The sequence below is a fragment of the Megalobrama amblycephala genome, linkage group LG11 (assembly GCF_018812025.1).
Source record: "Megalobrama amblycephala isolate DHTTF-2021 linkage group LG11, ASM1881202v1, whole genome shotgun sequence".
Taxonomy (NCBI): domain Eukaryota; kingdom Metazoa; phylum Chordata; class Actinopteri; order Cypriniformes; family Xenocyprididae; genus Megalobrama; species Megalobrama amblycephala.
In genome coordinates, this window is record NC_063054.1 from 29,247,064 (window position 1) to 29,267,937 (window position 20,874).

The 20,874-nt window shown below is 30.2% G+C and overlaps 1 protein-coding gene across 2 annotated transcripts in view; it reads right to left on the reverse strand.

Annotated features, from left to right (window-relative positions):
• The window catches only part of rpl7l1 (ribosomal protein L7-like 1), a 45,351-nt gene that overhangs the window by 12,232 nt on the left and 12,245 nt on the right, over positions 1–20,874 (reverse strand). Inside the window, exons 1-6 of one of the 2 annotated variants that reach the window (XM_048207309.1) lie at positions 19,599–19,733; positions 18,274–18,382; positions 18,023–18,186; positions 17,144–17,281; positions 13,414–13,523; positions 11,379–11,633 (exon numbers count right to left, since the gene is read on the reverse strand). In XM_048207309.1, coding sequence (XP_048063266.1) covers positions 11,425–11,633; positions 13,414–13,523; positions 17,144–17,281; positions 18,023–18,186; positions 18,274–18,382; positions 19,599–19,633 — 765 coding nt within the window. In that variant the 5' untranslated portion in view covers positions 19,634–19,733 and the 3' untranslated portion in view covers positions 11,379–11,424. Of the gene's footprint in view, positions 1–11,378; positions 11,634–13,413; positions 13,524–17,143; positions 17,282–18,022; positions 18,187–18,273; positions 18,383–19,598; positions 19,734–20,874 lie in introns of those variants that run through there. The other variant, XM_048207310.1, reaches the window with a different exon arrangement.

Here is a 20,874-nt window from a genome sequence, read left to right on the forward strand (position 1 = left end):
TTTAGAAAATATATATTTTTAAAAAATATACAAAAATTGGCCAAAAAATATATTTTTAGAAAATATATTTTTTTTGAAGTGTTCCCTCTTAGCTCTCTCCAGTGCTGGAAAGCTTTTCTAATATAAACTCGGGTCCTAAAGTGCTTGCCCAGGCGTAAACCTTCATTCCAGTTTTTCAAAAATATACAAAAATTGGCCAAAAAATATATTTTTAGAAAATATATATTTTTAAAAAATATACAAAAATTGGCCAAAAAATATATTTTTAGAAAATATATATTTTTAAAAAATATACAAAAATTGGCCAAAAAATATATTTTTAGAAAATATATATTTTTAAAAAATATATTTTTAAAAAATATACAAAAATTGGCCAAAAAATATATTTTTAGAAAATATATATTTTTTTAAGTGTTCCCTCTTAGCTCTCTCCAGTGCTGGAAAGCTTTTCTAATATAAACTCGGGTCCTAAAGTGCTTGCCCAGGCGTAAACCTTCATTCCAGTTTTTCAAAAATTGGCCAAAAAATATATTTTTAGAAAATATATTTTTTTTTAAGTGTTCCCTCTTAGCTCTCTCCAGTGCTGGAAAGCTTTTCTAATATAAACTCGGGTCCTAAAGTGCTTGCCCAGGCGTAAACCTTCATTCCAGTTTTTCAAAAATTGGCCAAAAAATATATTTTTAGAAAATATATATTTTTAAAAAATATACAAAAATTGGCCAAAAAATATATTTTTAGAAAATATATTTTTTTTGAAGTGTTCCCTCTTAGCTCTCTCCAGTGCTGGAAAGCTTTTCTAATATAAACTCGGGTCCTAAAGTGCTTGCCCAGGCGTAAACCTTCATTCCAGTTTTTCAAAAATTGGCCAAAAAATATATTTTTAGAAAATATATATTTTTAAAAAATATACAAAAATTGGCCAAAAAATATATTTTTAGAAAATATATTTTTTTTGAAGTGTTCCCTCTTAGCTCTCTCCAGTGCTGGAAAGCTTTTCTAATATAAACCCGGGTCCTAAAGTGCTTGCCCAGGCGTAAACCTTCATTCCAGTTTTTCAAAAATATACAAAAATTGGCCAAAAAATATATTTTTAGAAAATATATATTTTTAAAAAATATACAAAAATTGGCCAAAAAATATATTTTTAGAAAATATATATTTTTAAAAAATATACAAAAATTGGCCAAAAAATATATTTTTAGAAAATATATATTTTTTTAAGTGTTCCCTCTTAGCTCTCTCCAGTGCTGGAAAGCTTTTCTAATATAAACTCGGGTCCTAAAGTGCTTGCCCAGGCGTAAACCTTCATTCCAGTTTTTCAAAAATTGGCCAAAAAATATATTTTTAGAAAATATATATTTTTAAAAAATATACAAAAATTGGCCAAAAAATATATTTTTAGAAAATATATTTTTTTTGAAGTGTTCCCTCTTAGCTCTCTCCAGTGCTGGAAAGCTTTTCTAATATAAACTCGGGTCCTAAAGTGCTTGCCCAGGCGTAAACCTTCATTCCAGTTTTTCAAAAATTGGCCAAAAAATATATTTTTAGAAAATATATATTTTTAAAAAATATACAAAAATTGGCCAAAAAATATATTTTTAGAAAATATATTTTTTTTGAAGTGTTCCCTCTTAGCTCTCTCCAGTGCTGGAAAGCTTTTCTAATATAAACTCGGGTCCTAAAGTGCTTGCCCAGGCGTAAACCTTCATTCCAGTTTTTCAAAAATTGGCCAAAAAATATATTTTTAGAAAATATATATTTTTAAAAAATATACAAAAATTGGCCAAAAAATGTATTTTTAGAAAATATATTTTTTTTGAAGTGTTCCCTCTTAGCTCTCTCCAGTGCTGGAAAGCTTTTCTAATATAAACTCGGGTCCTAAAGTGCTTGCCCAGGCGTAAACCTTCATTCCAGTTTTTCAAAAATTGGCCAAAAAATATATTTTTAGAAAATATATTTTTTTTTAAGTGTTCCCTCTTAGCTCTCTCCAGTGCTGGAAAGCTTTTCTAATATAAACTCGGGTCCTAAAGTGCTTGCCCAGGCGTAAACCTTCATTCCAGTTTTTCAAAAATTGGCCAAAAAATATATTTTTAGAAAATATATATTTTTAAAAAATATACAAAAATTGGCCAAAAAATATATTTTTAGAAAATATATTTTTTTTGAAGTGTTCCCTCTTAGCTCTCTCCAGTGCTGGAAAGCTTTTCTAATATAAACTCGGGTCCTAAAGTGCTTGCCCAGGCGTAAACCTTCATTCCAGTTTTTCAAAAATTGGCCAAAAAATATATTTTTAGAAAATATATATTTTTAAAAAATATACAAAAATTGGCCAAAAAATATATTTTTAGAAAATATATTTTTTTTGAAGTGTTCCCTCTTAGCTCTCTCCAGTGCTGGAAAGCTTTTCTAATATAAACTCGGGTCCTAAAGTGCTTGCCCAGGCGTAAACCTTCATTCCAGTTTTTCAAAAATATACAAAAATTGGCCAAAAAATATATTTTTAGAAAATATATATTTTTAAAAAATATACAAAAATTGGCCAAAAAATATATTTTTAGAAAATATATATTTTTAAAAAATATACAAAAATTGGCCAAAAAATATATTTTTAGAAAATATATTTTTTTTAAGTGTTCCCTCTTAGCTCTCTCCAGTGCTGGAAAGCTTTTCTAATATAAACTCGGGTCCTAAAGTGCTTGCCCAGGCGTAAACCTTCATTCCAGTTTTTCAAAAATATACAAAAATTGGCCAAAAAATATATTTTTAGAAAATATATATTTTTAAAAAATATACAAAAATTGGCCAAAAAATATATTTTTAGAAAATATATATTTTTAAAAAATATACAAAAATTGGCCAAAAAATATATTTTTAGAAAATATATTTTTTTTGAAGTGTTCCCTCTTAGCTCTCTCCAGTGCTGGAAAGCTTTTCTAATATAAACTCGGGTCCTAAAGTGCTTGCCCAGGCGTAAACCTTCATTCCAGTTTTTCAAAAATATACAAAAATTGGCCAAAAAATATATTTTTAGAAAATATATATTTTTAAAAAATATACAAAAATTGGCCAAAAAATATATTTTTAGAAAATATATATTTTTAAAAATATACAAAAATTGGCCAAAAAATATATTTTTAGAAAATATATATTTTTAAAAAATATATTTTTAAAAAATATACAAAAATTGGCCAAAAAATATATTTTTAGAAAATATATATTTTTTTAAGTGTTCCCTCTTAGCTCTCTCCAGTGCTGGAAAGCTTTTCTAATATAAACTCGGGTCCTAAAGTGCTTGCCCAGGCGTAAACCTTCATTCCAGTTTTTCAAAAATTGGCCAAAAAATATATTTTTAGAAAATATATATTTTTAAAAAATATACAAAAATTGGCCAAAAAATATATTTTTAGAAAATATATTTTTTTTGAAGTGTTCCCTCTTAGCTCTCTCCAGTGCTGGAAAGCTTTTCTAATATAAACTCGGGTCCTAAAGTGCTTGCCCAGGCGTAAACCTTCATTCCAGTTTTTCAAAAATATACAAAAATTGGCCAAAAAATATATTTTTAGAAAATATATATTTTTAAAAAATATACAAAAATTGGCCAAAAATATATTTTTAGAAAATATATATTTTTAAAAAATATACAAAAATTGGCCAAAAAATATATTTTTAGAAAATATATTTTTTTTGAAGTGTTCCCTCTTAGCTCTCTCCAGTGCTGGAAAGCTTTTCTAATATAAACTCGGGTCCTAAAGTGCTTGCCCAGGCGTAAACCTTCATTCCAGTTTTTCAAAAATTGGCCAAAAAATATATTTTTAGAAAATATATATTTTTAAAAAATATACAAAAATTGGCCAAAAAATATATTTTTAGAAAATATATATTTTTAAAAAATATACAAAAATTGGCCAAAAAATATATTTTTAGAAAATATATTTTTTTTTAAGTGTTCCCTCTTAGCTCTCTCCAGTGCTGGAAAGCTTTTCTAATATAAACTCGGGTCCTAAAGTGCTTGCCCAGGCGTAAACCTTCATTCCAGTTTTTCAAAAATATACAAAAATTGGCCAAAAAATATATTTTTAGAAAATATATATTTTTAAAAAATATACAAAAATTGGCCAAAAAATATATTTTAGAAAATATATATTTTAAAAAATATACAAAAATTGGCCAAAAAATATATTTTTAGAAAATATATTTTTTTTAAGTGTTCCCTCTTAGCTCTCTCCAGTGCTGGAAAGCTTTTCTAATATAAACTCGGGTCCTAAAGTGCTTGCCCAGGCGTAAACCTTCATTCCAGTTTTTCAAAAATTGGCCAAAAAATATATTTTTAGAAAATATATATTTTTAAAAAATATACAAAAATTGGCCAAAAAATATATTTTTAGAAAATATATTTTTTTTGAAGTGTTCCCTCTTAGCTCTCTCCAGTGCTGGAAAGCTTTTCTAATATAAACTCGGGTCCTAAAGTGCTTGCCCAGGCGTAAACCTTCATTCCAGTTTTTCAAAAATATACAAAAATTGGCCAAAAAATATATTTTTAGAAAATATATATTTTTAAAAAATATACAAAAATTGGCCAAAAAATATATTTTTAGAAAATATATATTTTTAAAAAATATACAAAAATTGGCCAAAAAATATATTTTTAGAAAATATATATTTTTAAAAAATATATTTTTAAAAAATATACAAAAATTGGCCAAAAAATATATTTTTAGAAAATATATATTTTTTTAAGTGTTCCCTCTTAGCTCTCTCCAGTGCTGGAAAGCTTTTCTAATATAAACTCGGGTCCTAAAGTGCTTGCCCAGGCGTAAACCTTCATTCCAGTTTTTCAAAAATATACAAAAATTGGCCAAAAAATATATTTTTAGAAAATATATATTTTTAAAAAAATATACAAAAATTGGCCAAAAAATATATTTTAGAAAATATATATTTTTAAAAATATATTTTTAAAAAATATACAAAAATTGGCCAAAAAATATATTTTTAGAAAATATATTTTTTTTGAAGTGTTCCCTCTTAGCTCTCTCCAGTGCTGGAAAGCTTTTCTAATATAAACTCGGGTCCTAAAGTGCTTGCCCAGGCGTAAACCTTCATTCCAGTTTTTCAAAAATATACAAAAATTGGCCAAAAAATATATTTTTAGAAAATATATATTTTTAAAAAATATACAAAAATTGGCCAAAAAATATATTTTTAGAAAATATATATTTTTAAAAAATATACAAAAATTGGCCAAAAAATATATTTTTAGAAAATATATATTTTTTGAAGTGTTCCCTCTTAGCTCTCTCCAGTGCTGGAAAGCTTTTCTAATATAAACTCGGGTCATAAAGTGCTTGCCCAGGCGTAAACCTTCATTCCAGTTTTTCAAAAATATACAAAAATTGGCCAAAAAATATATTTTTAGAAAATATATATTTTAAAAAATATATATATTTAAAAAAATATACAAAAATTGGCCAAAAAATATTTTTAGAAAATATATTTTTTTTGAAGTGTTCCCTCTTAGCTCTCTCCAGTGCTGGAAAGCTTTTCTAATATAAACTCGGGTCCTAAAGTGCTTGCCCAGGCGTAAACCTTCATTCCAGTTTTTCAAAAATTGGCCAAAAAATATATTTTTAGAAAATATATATTTTTAAAAAATATACAAAAATTGGCCAAAAAATATATTTTTAGAAAATATATTTTTTTTGAAGTGTTCCCTCTTAGCTCTCTCCAGTGCTGGAAAGCTTTTCTAATATAAACCCGGGTCCTAAAGTGCTTGCCCAGGCGTAAACCTTCATTCCAGTTTTTCAAAAATATACAAAAATTGGCCAAAAAATATATTTTTAGAAAATATATATTTTTAAAAAATATACAAAAATTGGCCAAAAAATATATTTTTAGAAAATATATATTTTTAAAAATATATACAAAAATTGGCCAAAAAATATATTTTTAGAAAATATATATTTTTTTAAGTGTTCCCTCTTAGCTCTCTCCAGTGCTGGAAAGCTTTTCTAATATAAACTCGGGTCCTAAAGTGCTTGCCCAGGCGTAAACCTTCATTCCAGTTTTTCAAAAATTGGCCAAAAAATATATTTTTAGAAAATATATATTTTTAAAAAATATACAAAAATTGGCCAAAAAATATATTTTTAGAAAATATATTTTTTTTGAAGTGTTCCCTCTTAGCTCTCTCCAGTGCTGGAAAGCTTTTCTAATATAAACTCGGGTCCTAAAGTGCTTGCCCAGGCGTAAACCTTCATTCCAGTTTTTCAAAAATTGGCCAAAAAATATATTTTTAGAAAATATATATTTTTAAAAAATATACAAAAATTGGCCAAAAAATATATTTTTAGAAAATATATTTTTTTTGAAGTGTTCCCTCTTAGCTCTCTCCAGTGCTGGAAAGCTTTTCTAATATAAACTCGGGTCCTAAAGTGCTTGCCCAGGCGTAAACCTTCATTCCAGTTTTTCAAAAATTGGCCAAAAAATATATTTTTAGAAAATATATATTTTTAAAAAATATACAAAAATTGGCCAAAAAATGTATTTTTAGAAAATATATTTTTTTTGAAGTGTTCCCTCTTAGCTCTCTCCAGTGCTGGAAAGCTTTTCTAATATAAACTCGGGTCCTAAAGTGCTTGCCCAGGCGTAAACCTTCATTCCAGTTTTTCAAAAATTGGCCAAAAAATATATTTTTAGAAAATATATTTTTTTTTAAGTGTTCCCTCTTAGCTCTCTCCAGTGCTGGAAAGCTTTTCTAATATAAACTCGGGTCCTAAAGTGCTTGCCCAGGCGTAAACCTTCATTCCAGTTTTTCAAAAATTGGCCAAAAAATATATTTTTAGAAAATATATATTTTTAAAAAATATACAAAAATTGGCCAAAAAATATATTTTTAGAAAATATATTTTTTTTGAAGTGTTCCCTCTTAGCTCTCTCCAGTGCTGGAAAGCTTTTCTAATATAAACTCGGGTCCTAAAGTGCTTGCCCAGGCGTAAACCTTCATTCCAGTTTTTCAAAAATTGGCCAAAAAATATATTTTTAGAAAATATATATTTTTAAAAAATATACAAAAATTGGCCAAAAAATATATTTTTAGAAAATATATTTTTTTTGAAGTGTTCCCTCTTAGCTCTCTCCAGTGCTGGAAAGCTTTTCTAATATAAACTCGGGTCCTAAAGTGCTTGCCCAGGCGTAAACCTTCATTCCAGTTTTTCAAAAATATACAAAAATTGGCCAAAAAATATATTTTTAGAAAATATATATTTTTAAAAAATATACAAAAATTGGCCAAAAAATATATTTTTAGAAAATATATATTTTTAAAAAATATACAAAAATTGGCCAAAAAATATATTTTTAGAAAATATATTTTTTTTGAAGTGTTCCCTCTTAGCTCTCTCCAGTGCTGGAAAGCTTTTCTAATATAAACTCGGGTCCTAAAGTGCTTGCCCAGGCGTAAACCTTCATTCCAGTTTTTCAAAAATATACAAAAATTGGCCAAAAAATATATTTTTAGAAAATATATATTTTTAAAAAATATACAAAAATTGGCCAAAAAATATATTTTTAGAAAATATATATTTTTAAAAAATATACAAAAATTGGCCAAAAAATATATTTTTAGAAAATATATATTTTTAAAAATATATTTTTAAAAAATATACAAAAATTGGCCAAAAAATATATTTTTAGAAAATATATATTTTTTTAAGTGTTCCCTCTTAGCTCTCTCCAGTGCTGGAAAGCTTTTCTAATATAAACTCGGGTCCTAAAGTGCTTGCCCAGGCGTAAACCTTCATTCCAGTTTTTCAAAAATTGGCCAAAAAATATATTTTTAGAAAATATATATTTTTAAAAAATATACAAAAATTGGCCAAAAAATATATTTTTAGAAAATATATTTTTTTTGAAGTGTTCCCTCTTAGCTCTCTCCAGTGCTGGAAAGCTTTTCTAATATAAACTCGGGTCCTAAAGTGCTTGCCCAGGCGTAAACCTTCATTCCAGTTTTTCAAAAATATACAAAAATTGGCCAAAAAATATATTTTTAGAAAATATATATTTTTAAAAAATATACAAAAATTGGCCAAAAAATATATTTTTAGAAAATATATATTTTTAAAAAATATACAAAAATTGGCCAAAAAATATATTTTTAGAAAATATATTTTTTTTGAAGTGTTCCCTCTTAGCTCTCTCCAGTGCTGGAAAGCTTTTCTAATATAAACTCGGGTCCTAAAGTGCTTGCCCAGGCGTAAACCTTCATTCCAGTTTTTCAAAAATTGGCCAAAAAATATATTTTTAGAAAATATATATTTTTAAAAAATATACAAAAATTGGCCAAAAAATATATTTTTAGAAAATATATATTTTTAAAAAATATACAAAAATTGGCCAAAAAATATATTTTTAGAAAATATATTTTTTTTTAAGTGTTCCCTCTTAGCTCTCTCCAGTGCTGGAAAGCTTTTCTAATATAAACTCGGGTCCTAAAGTGCTTGCCCAGGCGTAAACCTTCATTCCAGTTTTTCAAAAATTGGCCAAAAAATATATTTTTAGAAAATATATATTTTTAAAAAATATACAAAAATTGGCCAAAAAATATATTTTTAGAAAATATATTTTTTTTGAAGTGTTCCCTCTTAGCTCTCTCCAGTGCTGGAAAGCTTTTCTAATATAAACTCGGGTCCTAAAGTGCTTGCCCAGGCGTAAACCTTCATTCCAGTTTTTCAAAAATATACAAAAATTGGCCAAAAAATATATTTTTAGAAAATATATATTTTTAAAAAATATACAAAAATTGGCCAAAAAATATATTTTTAGAAAATATATATTTTTAAAAAATATACAAAAATTGGCCAAAAAATATATTTTTAGAAAATATATATTTTTAAAAAATATATTTTTAAAAAATATACAAAAATTGGCCAAAAAATATATTTTTAGAAAATATATATTTTTTTAAGTGTTCCCTCTTAGCTCTCTCCAGTGCTGGAAAGCTTTTCTAATATAAACTCGGGTCCTAAAGTGCTTGCCCAGGCGTAAACCTTCATTCCAGTTTTTCAAAAATATACAAAAATTGGCCAAAAAATATATTTTTAGAAAATATATATTTTTAAAAAAATATACAAAAATTGGCCAAAAAATATATTTTTAGAAAATATATATTTTTAAAAAATATATTTTTAAAAAATATACAAAAATTGGCCAAAAAATATATTTTTAGAAAATATATTTTTTTTGAAGTGTTCCCTCTTAGCTCTCTCCAGTGCTGGAAAGCTTTTCTAATATAAACTCGGGTCCTAAAGTGCTTGCCCAGGCGTAAACCTTCATTCCAGTTTTTCAAAAATATACAAAAATTGGCCAAAAAATATATTTTTAGAAAATATATATTTTTAAAAAATATACAAAAATTGGCCAAAAAATATATTTTTAGAAAATATATATTTTTAAAAAATATACAAAAATTGGCCAAAAAATATATTTTTAGAAAATATATATTTTTTGAAGTGTTCCCTCTTAGCTCTCTCCAGTGCTGGAAAGCTTTTCTAATATAAACTCGGGTCATAAAGTGCTTGCCCAGGCGTAAACCTTCATTCCAGTTTTTCAAAAATATACAAAAATTGGCCAAAAAATATATTTTTAGAAAATATATATTTTAAAAAATATATATATTTAAAAAAATATACAAAAATTGGCCAAAAAATATATTTTTAGAAAATATGTATTTTTAAAAAATATATTTTTCAAAAATATACAAAAATTGGCCAAAAAATATATTTTTAGAAAAAATATATCTTTCAAAAATATATTTTTAAAAAATATATACAAAAATTGGCCAAAAAATATATTTTTAGAAAATATATATTTTTAAAAAAATATATTTTTAAAAAATATAAAAAATTGGCCAAAAAATATATTTTTAGAAAATATATATTTTAAAAAAATATATATATATTTAAAAAAATATACAAAAATTGTCCAAAAAATATATTTTTAGAAAATATGTATTTTTAAAAAATATATTTTTCAAAAATATACAAAAATTGGCCAAAAAATATATTTTTAGAAAATATATATTTTTTTAAGTGTTCCCTCTTAGCTCTCTCCAGTGCTGGAAAGCTTTTCTAATATAAACTCGGGTCCTAAAGTGCTTGCCCAGGCGTAAACCTTCATTCCAGTTTTTCAAAAATATACAAAAATTGGCCAAAAAATATATTTTTAGAAAATATATATTTTTAAAAAAATATACAAAAATTGGCCAAAAAATATATTTTTAGAAAATATATATTTTTAAAAAATATATTTTTAAAAAATATACAAAAATTGGCCAAAAAATATATTTTTAGAAAATATATTTTTTTTGAAGTGTTCCCTCTTAGCTCTCTCCAGTGCTGGAAAGCTTTTCTAATATAAACTCGGGTCCTAAAGTGCTTGCCCAGGCGTAAACCTTCATTCCAGTTTTTCAAAAATATACAAAAATTGGCCAAAAAATATATTTTTAGAAAATATATATTTTTAAAAAATATACAAAAATTGGCCAAAAAATATATTTTTAGAAAATATATATTTTTAAAAAATATACAAAAATTGGCCAAAAAATATATTTTTAGAAAATATATATTTTTTGAAGTGTTCCCTCTTAGCTCTCTCCAGTGCTGGAAAGCTTTTCTAATATAAACTCGGGTCATAAAGTGCTTGCCCAGGCGTAAACCTTCATTCCAGTTTTTCAAAAATATACAAAAATTGGCCAAAAAATATATTTTTAGAAAATATATATTTTAAAAAATATATATATTTAAAAAAATATACAAAAATTGGCCAAAAAATATATTTTTAGAAAATATGTATTTTTAAAAAATATATTTTTCAAAAATATACAAAAATTGGCCAAAAAATATATTTTTAGAAAAAATATATCTTTCAAAAATATATTTTTAAAAAATATATACAAAAATTGGCCAAAAAATATATTTTTAGAAAATATATATTTTTAAAAAAATATATTTTTAAAAAATATAAAAAAATTGGCCAAAAAATATATTTTTAGAAAATATATATTTTAAAAAAATATATATATATTTAAAAAAAATATACAAAAATTGTCCAAAAAATATATTTTTAGAAAATATGTATTTTTAAAAAAATATATTTTTCAAAAATATACAAAAATTGGCCAAAAAATATATTTTTAGAAAAAATATATCTTTCAAAAATATATTTTTCAAAAATATACAAAAATTGGCCAAAAAATATATTTTTAGAAAACAAATATTTTTTAACAATATACAAAAATTGGCCAAAAAATATATTTTTAGAAAATATATTTTTTGGCCATTTTTTGTATACTTTGAAATATATTTGAAAATATATTTTTTTACCGTATGAGATTCTTTCAAGGTTGCCTGGCAAGACCTTTGCAAACAGTCAACTGAGTTTCCTGATGACTTTATTTATGTCCTTAGCCTTTGGTCCAGGATCTCCAATATCTTTCAGTAATCCAACTTTATCTCTAGCAGCATGTCTTGGTACTGACAAATAGAACGGCAACAGGAAGTTGTTTGCCACCCTGAAGTTTTTTCCGGCAGAATAGATCTCATGGATAAGGTCCTCCAAACAGATGATCCCATATTGTCCTTGAGACACAAAAAAAAGAAACCCATTCAGATTATATTTTATTTACATTTTTAACCCCTTAAACCCTGACGGTATTTTCAGAGTTTTTTTTTCTGAGTGACACAAAAAAGTAACTCCAAAACTATAGCAAGGAGTCAAAAGGTTGGTATCGTTTAAAAGAAAACGTTACATTTACGTTTATTTTACATTTAAATTTGGACACTCATGCTGAGAAACTGCAAATAAACACATTTTGTGGTGATCAAATAAGAAATCAAAAGTTACAGCATTTGGAAGGTAGGCATTTTTAATTTTTTTTTTTCTTTCTTTCTTTCTAAATGGCCCAAAAATAATGACTCATAACTCCAAATCTCTAGCAAGGAGAGTCAAAAGGTTGGTATCGTTTGAAAAAACTTTTTACAACTTAAAAATTTTTTTTTTAATTAATTAAATTTGGACATACTCATGCTGAGAAATTGCCAATACAGACAAAAAAATAAAAGTTTTAATAAATTTTACATATATTTCATATTTGACATGCAATTATTTAGAAAGAATAAGGTAGGAGGACAGTTCTTTTTTTGCTGATGTTCTTCTATATGTGAAATGTGTCTGGTTCAAATTTTTTTGGTGATCGCATAAAGAAATCAAAAGTTACAGCATTTGGAACCAAGGTAGCCTTTTTGTTTAACCATTGGCACTCCCTGATGGACATTTTAAAATCGTTCTTTCACGTGACCAACACATGGGATTTTGTTGATCTTGGACTCATTTTATACAATCTATGCACGTTTTATAAAGTTATAAGCTAAAATGCCAGGTGACAAATATGTTTTTTATATGTTGTAATTGCAAGATAAATATCTTGTGATCTTATTGAATTATGCTGAGGTTATGCTCATTCTAATCGTGAGAATCTGCTGTAAATAATGCGGTCCAGTTTTCCACAATCAAAGTTAAGAGCCAAAATGTGACAAATGCCACATTGGTTTATTATTTACATATGGGTCTTGCAGGGCTTCACATACAAAAACTCGCTCAAGTTTAGTCAAAGCCCAAAACAATTATGCTTGTTGTATTCTACTCCGTGAGACCTTTCAAATGACATAACACATGATTATCTGAGCTGTATGATGCTTTTGACAATTTACTTTTCCTTTTAACGTTCCTAGTATCTCACTGAATTAAATATATCTACCACATTAAAGGGACAGTTCACCCAAAAATGAATTATCTGCTTACCCCCAGTGCATCCAAGATGTAGGTGACTTTCTTTCATCAGCAGAACACAAATGATGATTTTTAACTCCAACAGTCAGTCAAATAATGGGAGTGAATGGGAATTTGATCAATAAGAGTCAACAGGCTCTGACAACGGCAGTGATGTCTCGCGCGTATACTTCAATGAGTGCTAGACATCAGTGCCATTGTCAGAGCGCGATCAGACCTCACTAAGCGAGTGCTGAACGCAGTTGGACATGGTGTATTAGAGGTAAAAAATGATATAAATACTGTTCGGTTTCTTGCACAAACCGATCGTTTCGTGTCTTAGGACATCAATGTGTCGTCACGAGCCGCAGGGTTTAATTTGGATTTGTCTATGCAAGTTTTTTCGACTCTCATTGATCGAGTTCCCATTCACTCCCATTATTTGACTGACAGACGGCAACGGTTGGAGTTAAAAATCATCATTTGTGTTCTGCTGAAGAAAGAAAGTCACCTACATCTTGGATGCGCTGGGGGTAAGCAGATAAACATCAAATTTTCATTTTTGGGTGAACTATCCCTTTAAAAACTCACCAAGATGCTGCTCTATGAGTGTATTGTCAGTCAGAGGAGTCTTTCTCTTATTAATCCTTGTTTGACCTCTTTTTAATATGAGCTCACGGACAGATTTCAAGTTGGGATACCTGTTAAGAGATCACAACAATAAATCAAGCCAGTAAAAATCAGTTAGAGAAACACAGCTGTTTAAATCCAAATTCTGCTAAGGGGTAATAATGGAACAACAGTTTTAAAAAGTGATTTTTCAGTATTATTTATAACAGTATCAGCATTTTCATGAGTTAAATAAAATATTTTTGTAATAAGAGACAATAAAAATAACTTTGTGCATAACTTTTATACACTCCTGGTATAAAAAATAAATAAATTCAAGTGTCAACAAATTTGCAACAACTAAATGTGACATTTTTGACAGGCCAAACATGTCAGCCTCTGAGTAACGTGATTTAAGCCACAAAATAAACTTCATTCCATAAAATAAGTATAATGAACTAATGAATCTCCAGTGATGTTATCACATCAGTCAAAAACGTGGGCTGGCTGTCGGTTGGAATATTAGAACTAAAAACATCAACATAACACACTCATAAGCATCAATCACTTCACTGAATACTTGCCGGCTACGAAATAAATAGTTATTACCTTATGACCCATCTGTTTTCAAATCCACATCATTTGAATATCACAACATCAATGTCTGTCAAAAAAATAATGTGCACAAAACTCTAGGGAGGACATGCATTAGCTGGAAAACCCACACTAACTACCGGATATTTTGACTAAATCATCGCTTTTTGAGACGAGGGAGAGATGGTGGCCTGAGCGGCTTCAATATGCTGTCAGATGATAACATACTTAATACTCAATATATGAGAGTATAAATTTGTTCTTCAAGGAACTGATTGGAATACTTCACACTGCATAGTGAAAATAAACACCAGTCTAACTGAAAAACTTTAGCAGGTTAGTGAACATTGTTCAACATGTGTTTTTCTATTCTTGACTGATCTTTTTTTCATAAATTTGGCAATAGAACTGTGAAATGAGTGATCTAGTGACGAGTCCCTTTAGTCGTTCAATTTGACTCTCAAATGCTGATGTTATAAGGCTCATACTTGCAGTCTGGCGAAGTTTACGCTAGTTGCCAAAAGTCGTTTGGGCAGTTGGACTATTTCACAGAAATTGCGTAGTGTATGATGGGCATAAACTTTTTTGCCTTCAGACTATGAATCCATTTAGGGTGCGTTCACACTTGTCATGTTTGGTTCGATTAAAACGAACCCTGGTGCGATTGCTCGGATAGTGCGGTTCATTTGAACATAGTCCTATGTGAACGCTGCCATCCGAACCCTGGTGCGCACCAAACAAGCGGACCGAGACCGCTGAAAAGATGGGTCTCGGTCCGCTTCCAAACGAACTCTGGTGCGGTTCGAATGATATATGAACGCAACACGGACCAAAGACATGTAACCGAACCAAAAACAGGAAGACGAGACCCTAAAAAGGACAGAATCCTCACGCATGTCGGTTTTTCTCGTCATAGTCGCAAGTTTGCCCATCACAGGCATCAGACGCGCGTCTCCATGCAGCAGATCATTTGTGTGTGTGTGACGGATGGATTCCCGCCGGTGTTTTGACTACTTTACACATTTTATAAGCTCTTCACGAGTTCCCAGCTGGCTAAAATACCATCACATGCAGGCTACGCACCGCTACGCACACACAACGAGCGCATTTACCTCAGAAAACAGCACTGTTTTGGATGTTCGGTAAGTTCCGTCTCAAAACAGGCAATACGTCATAAAATCCGACCAATCACGTTGTGAATGTATCCCTATGCCTTAAGGTTCGGTATCTTTTGGCTCGGTGATAAAATTGCAAATGTGACCGCTAACCGGACCAGGACTAAATGTTTTTTTTTTCTTCTTTGGTCCGGACCAAATGAACCAAACGAACCGAACTACAAGTGTGAATATATTATATATACAACTGTTTGATATTTTGAGCTTGTAGAACACGTTTTCATATGTTAGGCATTTCCTAGCAACAAAATGTTTGTTTCTGTGCAAGTTTGTTGTATTCGAAATGACTTTAAAGTCTTGTAGTGTTTGACTTTGATCCTCTAGTGTTTATTCTGTAACCATTTACAAAGTCAGGAAGTATATGTATAGTGTTTTGAAGTTGTCATGAAATCCAAATTGACAATTAATACTTAAAGGAATATTACAGCATTGTAAATGATTTATCCATGCACTAGGCCTACTGTTGTCAAAAGTGCTGTGGTAGATTTTTCCCTACACACCTGACTTAAGTTAAACCGGGTGTCCCAGACACCTATGAATTTATACTCTACTAAGCGTACTTCCATACCTGTTCGACGTCTCGGCCTGTTTGGGCACAATCAACCAGGTATAAGCTCTTTAGTGCTCCTACACTAAACACTATCACTTGAGTATAGAAGTAAGATCTCTAGTGCCTAGTCTGCTGTGTAGCCTAAAAACTGAACAGACTCCAGACTATGCCTTAGAATATGCTTTAATCACAGCCGGAGGACCTCGTATCAATCACAGAGAATCCCACCAGCAAGAAGAATACAACAGTTTATATAGGAGCACGGCAAAGCATTCTACAATATGATTGGTTCTTCATATGTCAAACCCTCCTGTTACTAGGTAAACCAATATCTGCCCAATCATGCGTTTATTTTTTGTTGGTTACTCAATATCATGGGGCTGTCATATTTAGATGGTTGTCTAGCTGTCCCTAAGTGTCATTTCCACTTTTCTTATTTTTGGACATGATTCAGAAACTTCAAAAACATGTTGTAAATAGACATCTTTGACGGTATTCACCAAGCGCTTACACAGATAAACACAGGAGTGTTTGAAAGCAGGCATCTATCAGCGGACCGGTCCCTCTCAAACACTTCTGTGTGCTTTCAAACGCTCCCGTGTGTTGATCATTGTAGCCAATCACAGACATATGTTGAGCATGGGAACACAATGGATAATCAGAGGTGTTTGCGAATCCACTCAACAGTGCTCAAAGCATCACATTTTTTAAATTTCAGTACCAAAGTCGGTACTTTTGACAACACTACCAGGCATATCATTATTTAAGAACTCAAGTGCCCTTGTAATCTTTAATCAAAATAACTTCCCCTCCCTCTTGCAGCGACATAGCGGCTGCGTCCGAAAACTGAAATGCTGCCTTCGGAGGACACATTTCAAGGTATGAAGGCATCAAGGCACGTCCGAATTCAATGTTAGCTTCACTTCCTGTTTCCTGAGATACCTTCATCTGATTGTTTTTTCAAGGCAGCATAGTTGTATCCTTAGCTGCCTTTGATATCCCACAATCCTGTGCTTTCCATTCTGTGACAGTTGAGCTAGAAAAATAAAGATGGTGTCCGAAAGTTGCATTTGCTGGCCAGTTTGTGAGTAAATGTACATTTTTGACCAACATTTTCCACTTTTGATGACAATTCTATAGAGAAATTACTACTGTAATAATTAAATATTTGATTAGTTCTCACCAAAGCTCATGCTATATTGCTGTAGATCATTAAACTGTTTCGCTGCCTCAGAAGTCTGTTTCATAAGGAGCCTTCATGCACAAACGCTGACTTACAAGTCACTGCTTGATAAGAAAACGAAAGTTGTGATTTTTTTTTTCATGCCGACTTTAGTGCTTTCAAGCCTTTAGTCGTTATATGAGCAAAAAGAGGAGCCTTATGATTACTCACCCCCAAGCAACATAAGGTTCCACCGTCTTAAGCATTTGTATAGAAGTCTTGTTGACTTTCACAAAGGTGCCACTGAAGATCTTTCTCAGCCTTAGCATCTGAATGACCTTCATCACTTTGGGGCTTACACCTTTGATCCTAGAAGCAATCATAAAGAAAAAATTAAACCCTTAAACAACCAAGCAGATGTGGAACAATACATAATGAACAACATATCTGTCAGCAGATAGATAAGGGACACAGAGGTAGGTTAGAAGTGGCTTATTTGAGTCTGATAGTAACTTTGTGTTTCCCAGGGAATCCGGAGGAAGCTGAGGAGTGTGGAGACGGTGATGAACAACAGCGAGGGAGAACTGGAACATAGCAGAGGAACAACAGGTAAGTAACCAGCAGGTAAGTGGGTCAGGTGAAACAACATGGTATGATTGAGACCAGTGAGTGAACGGGATGAGTGCAGATATATATATATATATATATATATATATATATATATATATATATATATATATATATATATATATATATATTGCTTGGTGATGATCGCTGACAGGTGAATGTGATTAGTACTCCGGTGATTGGGATCTGGTGACTGTAGTGGGTGGTGACTGTGGTGGCTGTGGTGACTCCCTGACAATAACAAATCTTGAAGGGATAGTTCACCAAAAACAAAAATTCTTTCATCATTTACTCAACCTCATGTCGTTTCAAATCTGTATGAGTTTGTATATTCTGTAGAACACAAAATATATTTAGAGGGCCAATGTTATTGTTTTTTTTTGTCAGGTTTGAAATGGCATGAGGGTGAGTCAAAGATTTTCATTTAATTTTTGGGTGAACTATACTAATGTCAATGTGAAATGATGAATAGGTAGAAATTACTCTCTGATGCGGACAGCAAACACAAGACCGTGCTTCGCTGGCGGCATGGGCGGTGGAGGTCTTTGTTTGAGTCTGTTGAGTCGTGTCTCATCTCGATGCTTCCTCCTACTGTTTTTCAAAAACTCCTCCATCCGCTTAAACTTCAGGGGACTTCCTTTTTGGACCTGGTGAAGTTGACAATTTCAGTTTTGTTCTGAAGCTAATATTATTGACAAATTGACAAAAACTGGTTATAAGGAAGGAATTCTCACTTTTCTCTTCTGCTGTAACGCAAGTTTGGCTTGAGTTGCTTTGATTGCTTGGTACGCCTTGCGTTTCTTGAGAAGATTCTCAGGAACAAGCTTGATTACTTTCTCAGTTCTGAATAAAAGACAATATGAATAGCTATTAATAAATAATTTTAAATATACAAAATCAAAAAGGACAGGCCTTTTTATTCAAACTCCTCTGGAATTTAGCAAGGCAAACAAACGTCAGGCTGCATATGCACAAATAACACTAACTTTCTGTCTGTTACCTTAATTTAAGACATGAAGCGGTGGATATCTGCTTTAAGTGCTTCAGCTTTACATATGAGATTGTGTGGTCAGTAAATAGGTCAGTATTAGATCCTGTGTTCAAAGCCATGTTAAAATCACATTTGCTCAACACTGACTGTAAGTTTTAATGATGGAGATTGATTTTTATTGTGTGTATGTTAAGGTTATGTTTGTTTATATCGTTTTATTTATTTTTTTATTTTTATTTTTTTATTTATTTATTTATTTTATTTATTTATATATATTTATCAATAGAAATAACCATAACCATTGTGTGGTCAGTAAACACAATTTAATGCAAAATAAGTATCTACACATTACGCCCAGACGCGTCTCGCGCATCTTTCAAAGTAAAACCACGGATGCGCGCGGATGACCGAGTTCGACACATATTTTTTCTATACTTATACCAGACATCGGCTGTTTCTCAATTCCAAGAACGCAGAGAACGGACTTGCGTTCTCGTGGAGTCCGGTCTTGCCAGGCGACCTTGAAAGAACGAACTCGGAAGGACGCGAGGACAGAGAGCGCATCATTTGGGAATTGAGATGTGCTGCGATCTTGTTGCTCAACTATTTTTGCAGTTCTGTGATAAAAAGTTGATAAGACTCTGAAGTAATGTGAATACACATACAGAATGCCTTGTGCGCTCCCCTTTAAATATGCGTCAGAATATTATGACGCCTTTATTATTTGTTTCACAATACTCAATGATTGTAAACAGAGTTTAGTGTCTTTAGAATAAGTATCTAGGCTAAATTTTACAAAAAACTTACAATGGCACGGCCAATGTAAACGCTGCAGCGGAAGTTAGCTTCAGTTTTTGAACATGGAAGTGTGATATATATATATATATATATATATATATATATATATATATATATATATATATATCACACACACACACACACACACATACATACATACATACATACATACATACATATATATATATATATATATATATATATATATATATATATATATATATATATATATATATATATATACACAAACATTTGGACGTTTACTTATACCGTTGAAAAGACGTCAATCCGACACGTTCCGACATGGTTAAAAAAGAGAGAAGGTATTAACATCAAGATACTGCTGTTAAAAAATACTTCCAAAATGACGAGGCTGAATCCAGCTTCTGGTTTTACTTTCGGTTTTGCGGTTTTGCACTTGCCGGATAGGCCTATCCAGGGGCGGATCTAGAAAATTATTTATAGGGTGGCAAAGGGGTGGCATGAGGTCTATGAGGGGTGGCAACACCAGAGCAAGTGTCCATGCATAGTTTTTGGAGATTTATGGCCTGACATACACAATTGTGTTAAAAAACATTGCATTACCAAAATAAATAACAAGATTTCAATATCCATCATGGAACCAAGTAAAGGCACTATATGAAAAACATCAACAGATTTAAAATGAGTCTGACCTTGTATCACTAAAGGAGATGAGCAGTTTTATTAATATTACACAGGTTACTTCGATGGCATAAAACATATTTTAGTGCAAGTTAAACAACGACAAATTTTTGAGTTTCTGTTATTAACAGAGGTGGGAATGTCTGTGTGTGTTCACCCAAAACACCCTATCAACTACATACTCTAGCAACACCCCAGCAATTGCAGCAAGAGCCTAGCAACCACCCAGAATCTCCTACCTAGCAACACTTTAGCAATCAGCCAGAACATCTATATTCTGACCTAACTGACCAAACTTTTTATGTTTTTTAAACAAGACTTTAAGTTGGCTTTATGACATTCCAGCAAAAATTTGTCTTTCAAACTTTTAATCTATTTGAAATGAAACAATTCAATATTTTCTCACAACTATAAACACAATCTCAAAACTATGCACCAACTTGTACAAACCTTAAACCTCGATCATCGCGTAAACGATTGGCCCTCTGGCTTGTCAATCACTGCCATGACGTTCCTTGTGAGAGATGAGCGCGGCTGCGCACTCCAGTAACTTTCCACACTCCACAGGCGCCGCATGCAATGTTTTTGTCAGGAGACAGGAGTAACAACTGCAGATTATGAGTTTACCTGCGGTGAGTCCAACATAATGAATCCACGAACACGACACAGTGAATGCCGGTGGTAAACACTCGTGTTCCAATACTCGTGCACGAGTTTTGGGAGGCGTTCCCTTGAACTGAGCTGTGAAGGAGGGGGGTTGTTCTTACGCATGCGCTCATTTCAAAAACTCAGTCTGGTTTCTCAGTCGACGAAAAAGATCCTCTTTAGCACCTTTAATAAAATACATTTCAATACATTTTAAAAGATAAACTAAAAGCCTATT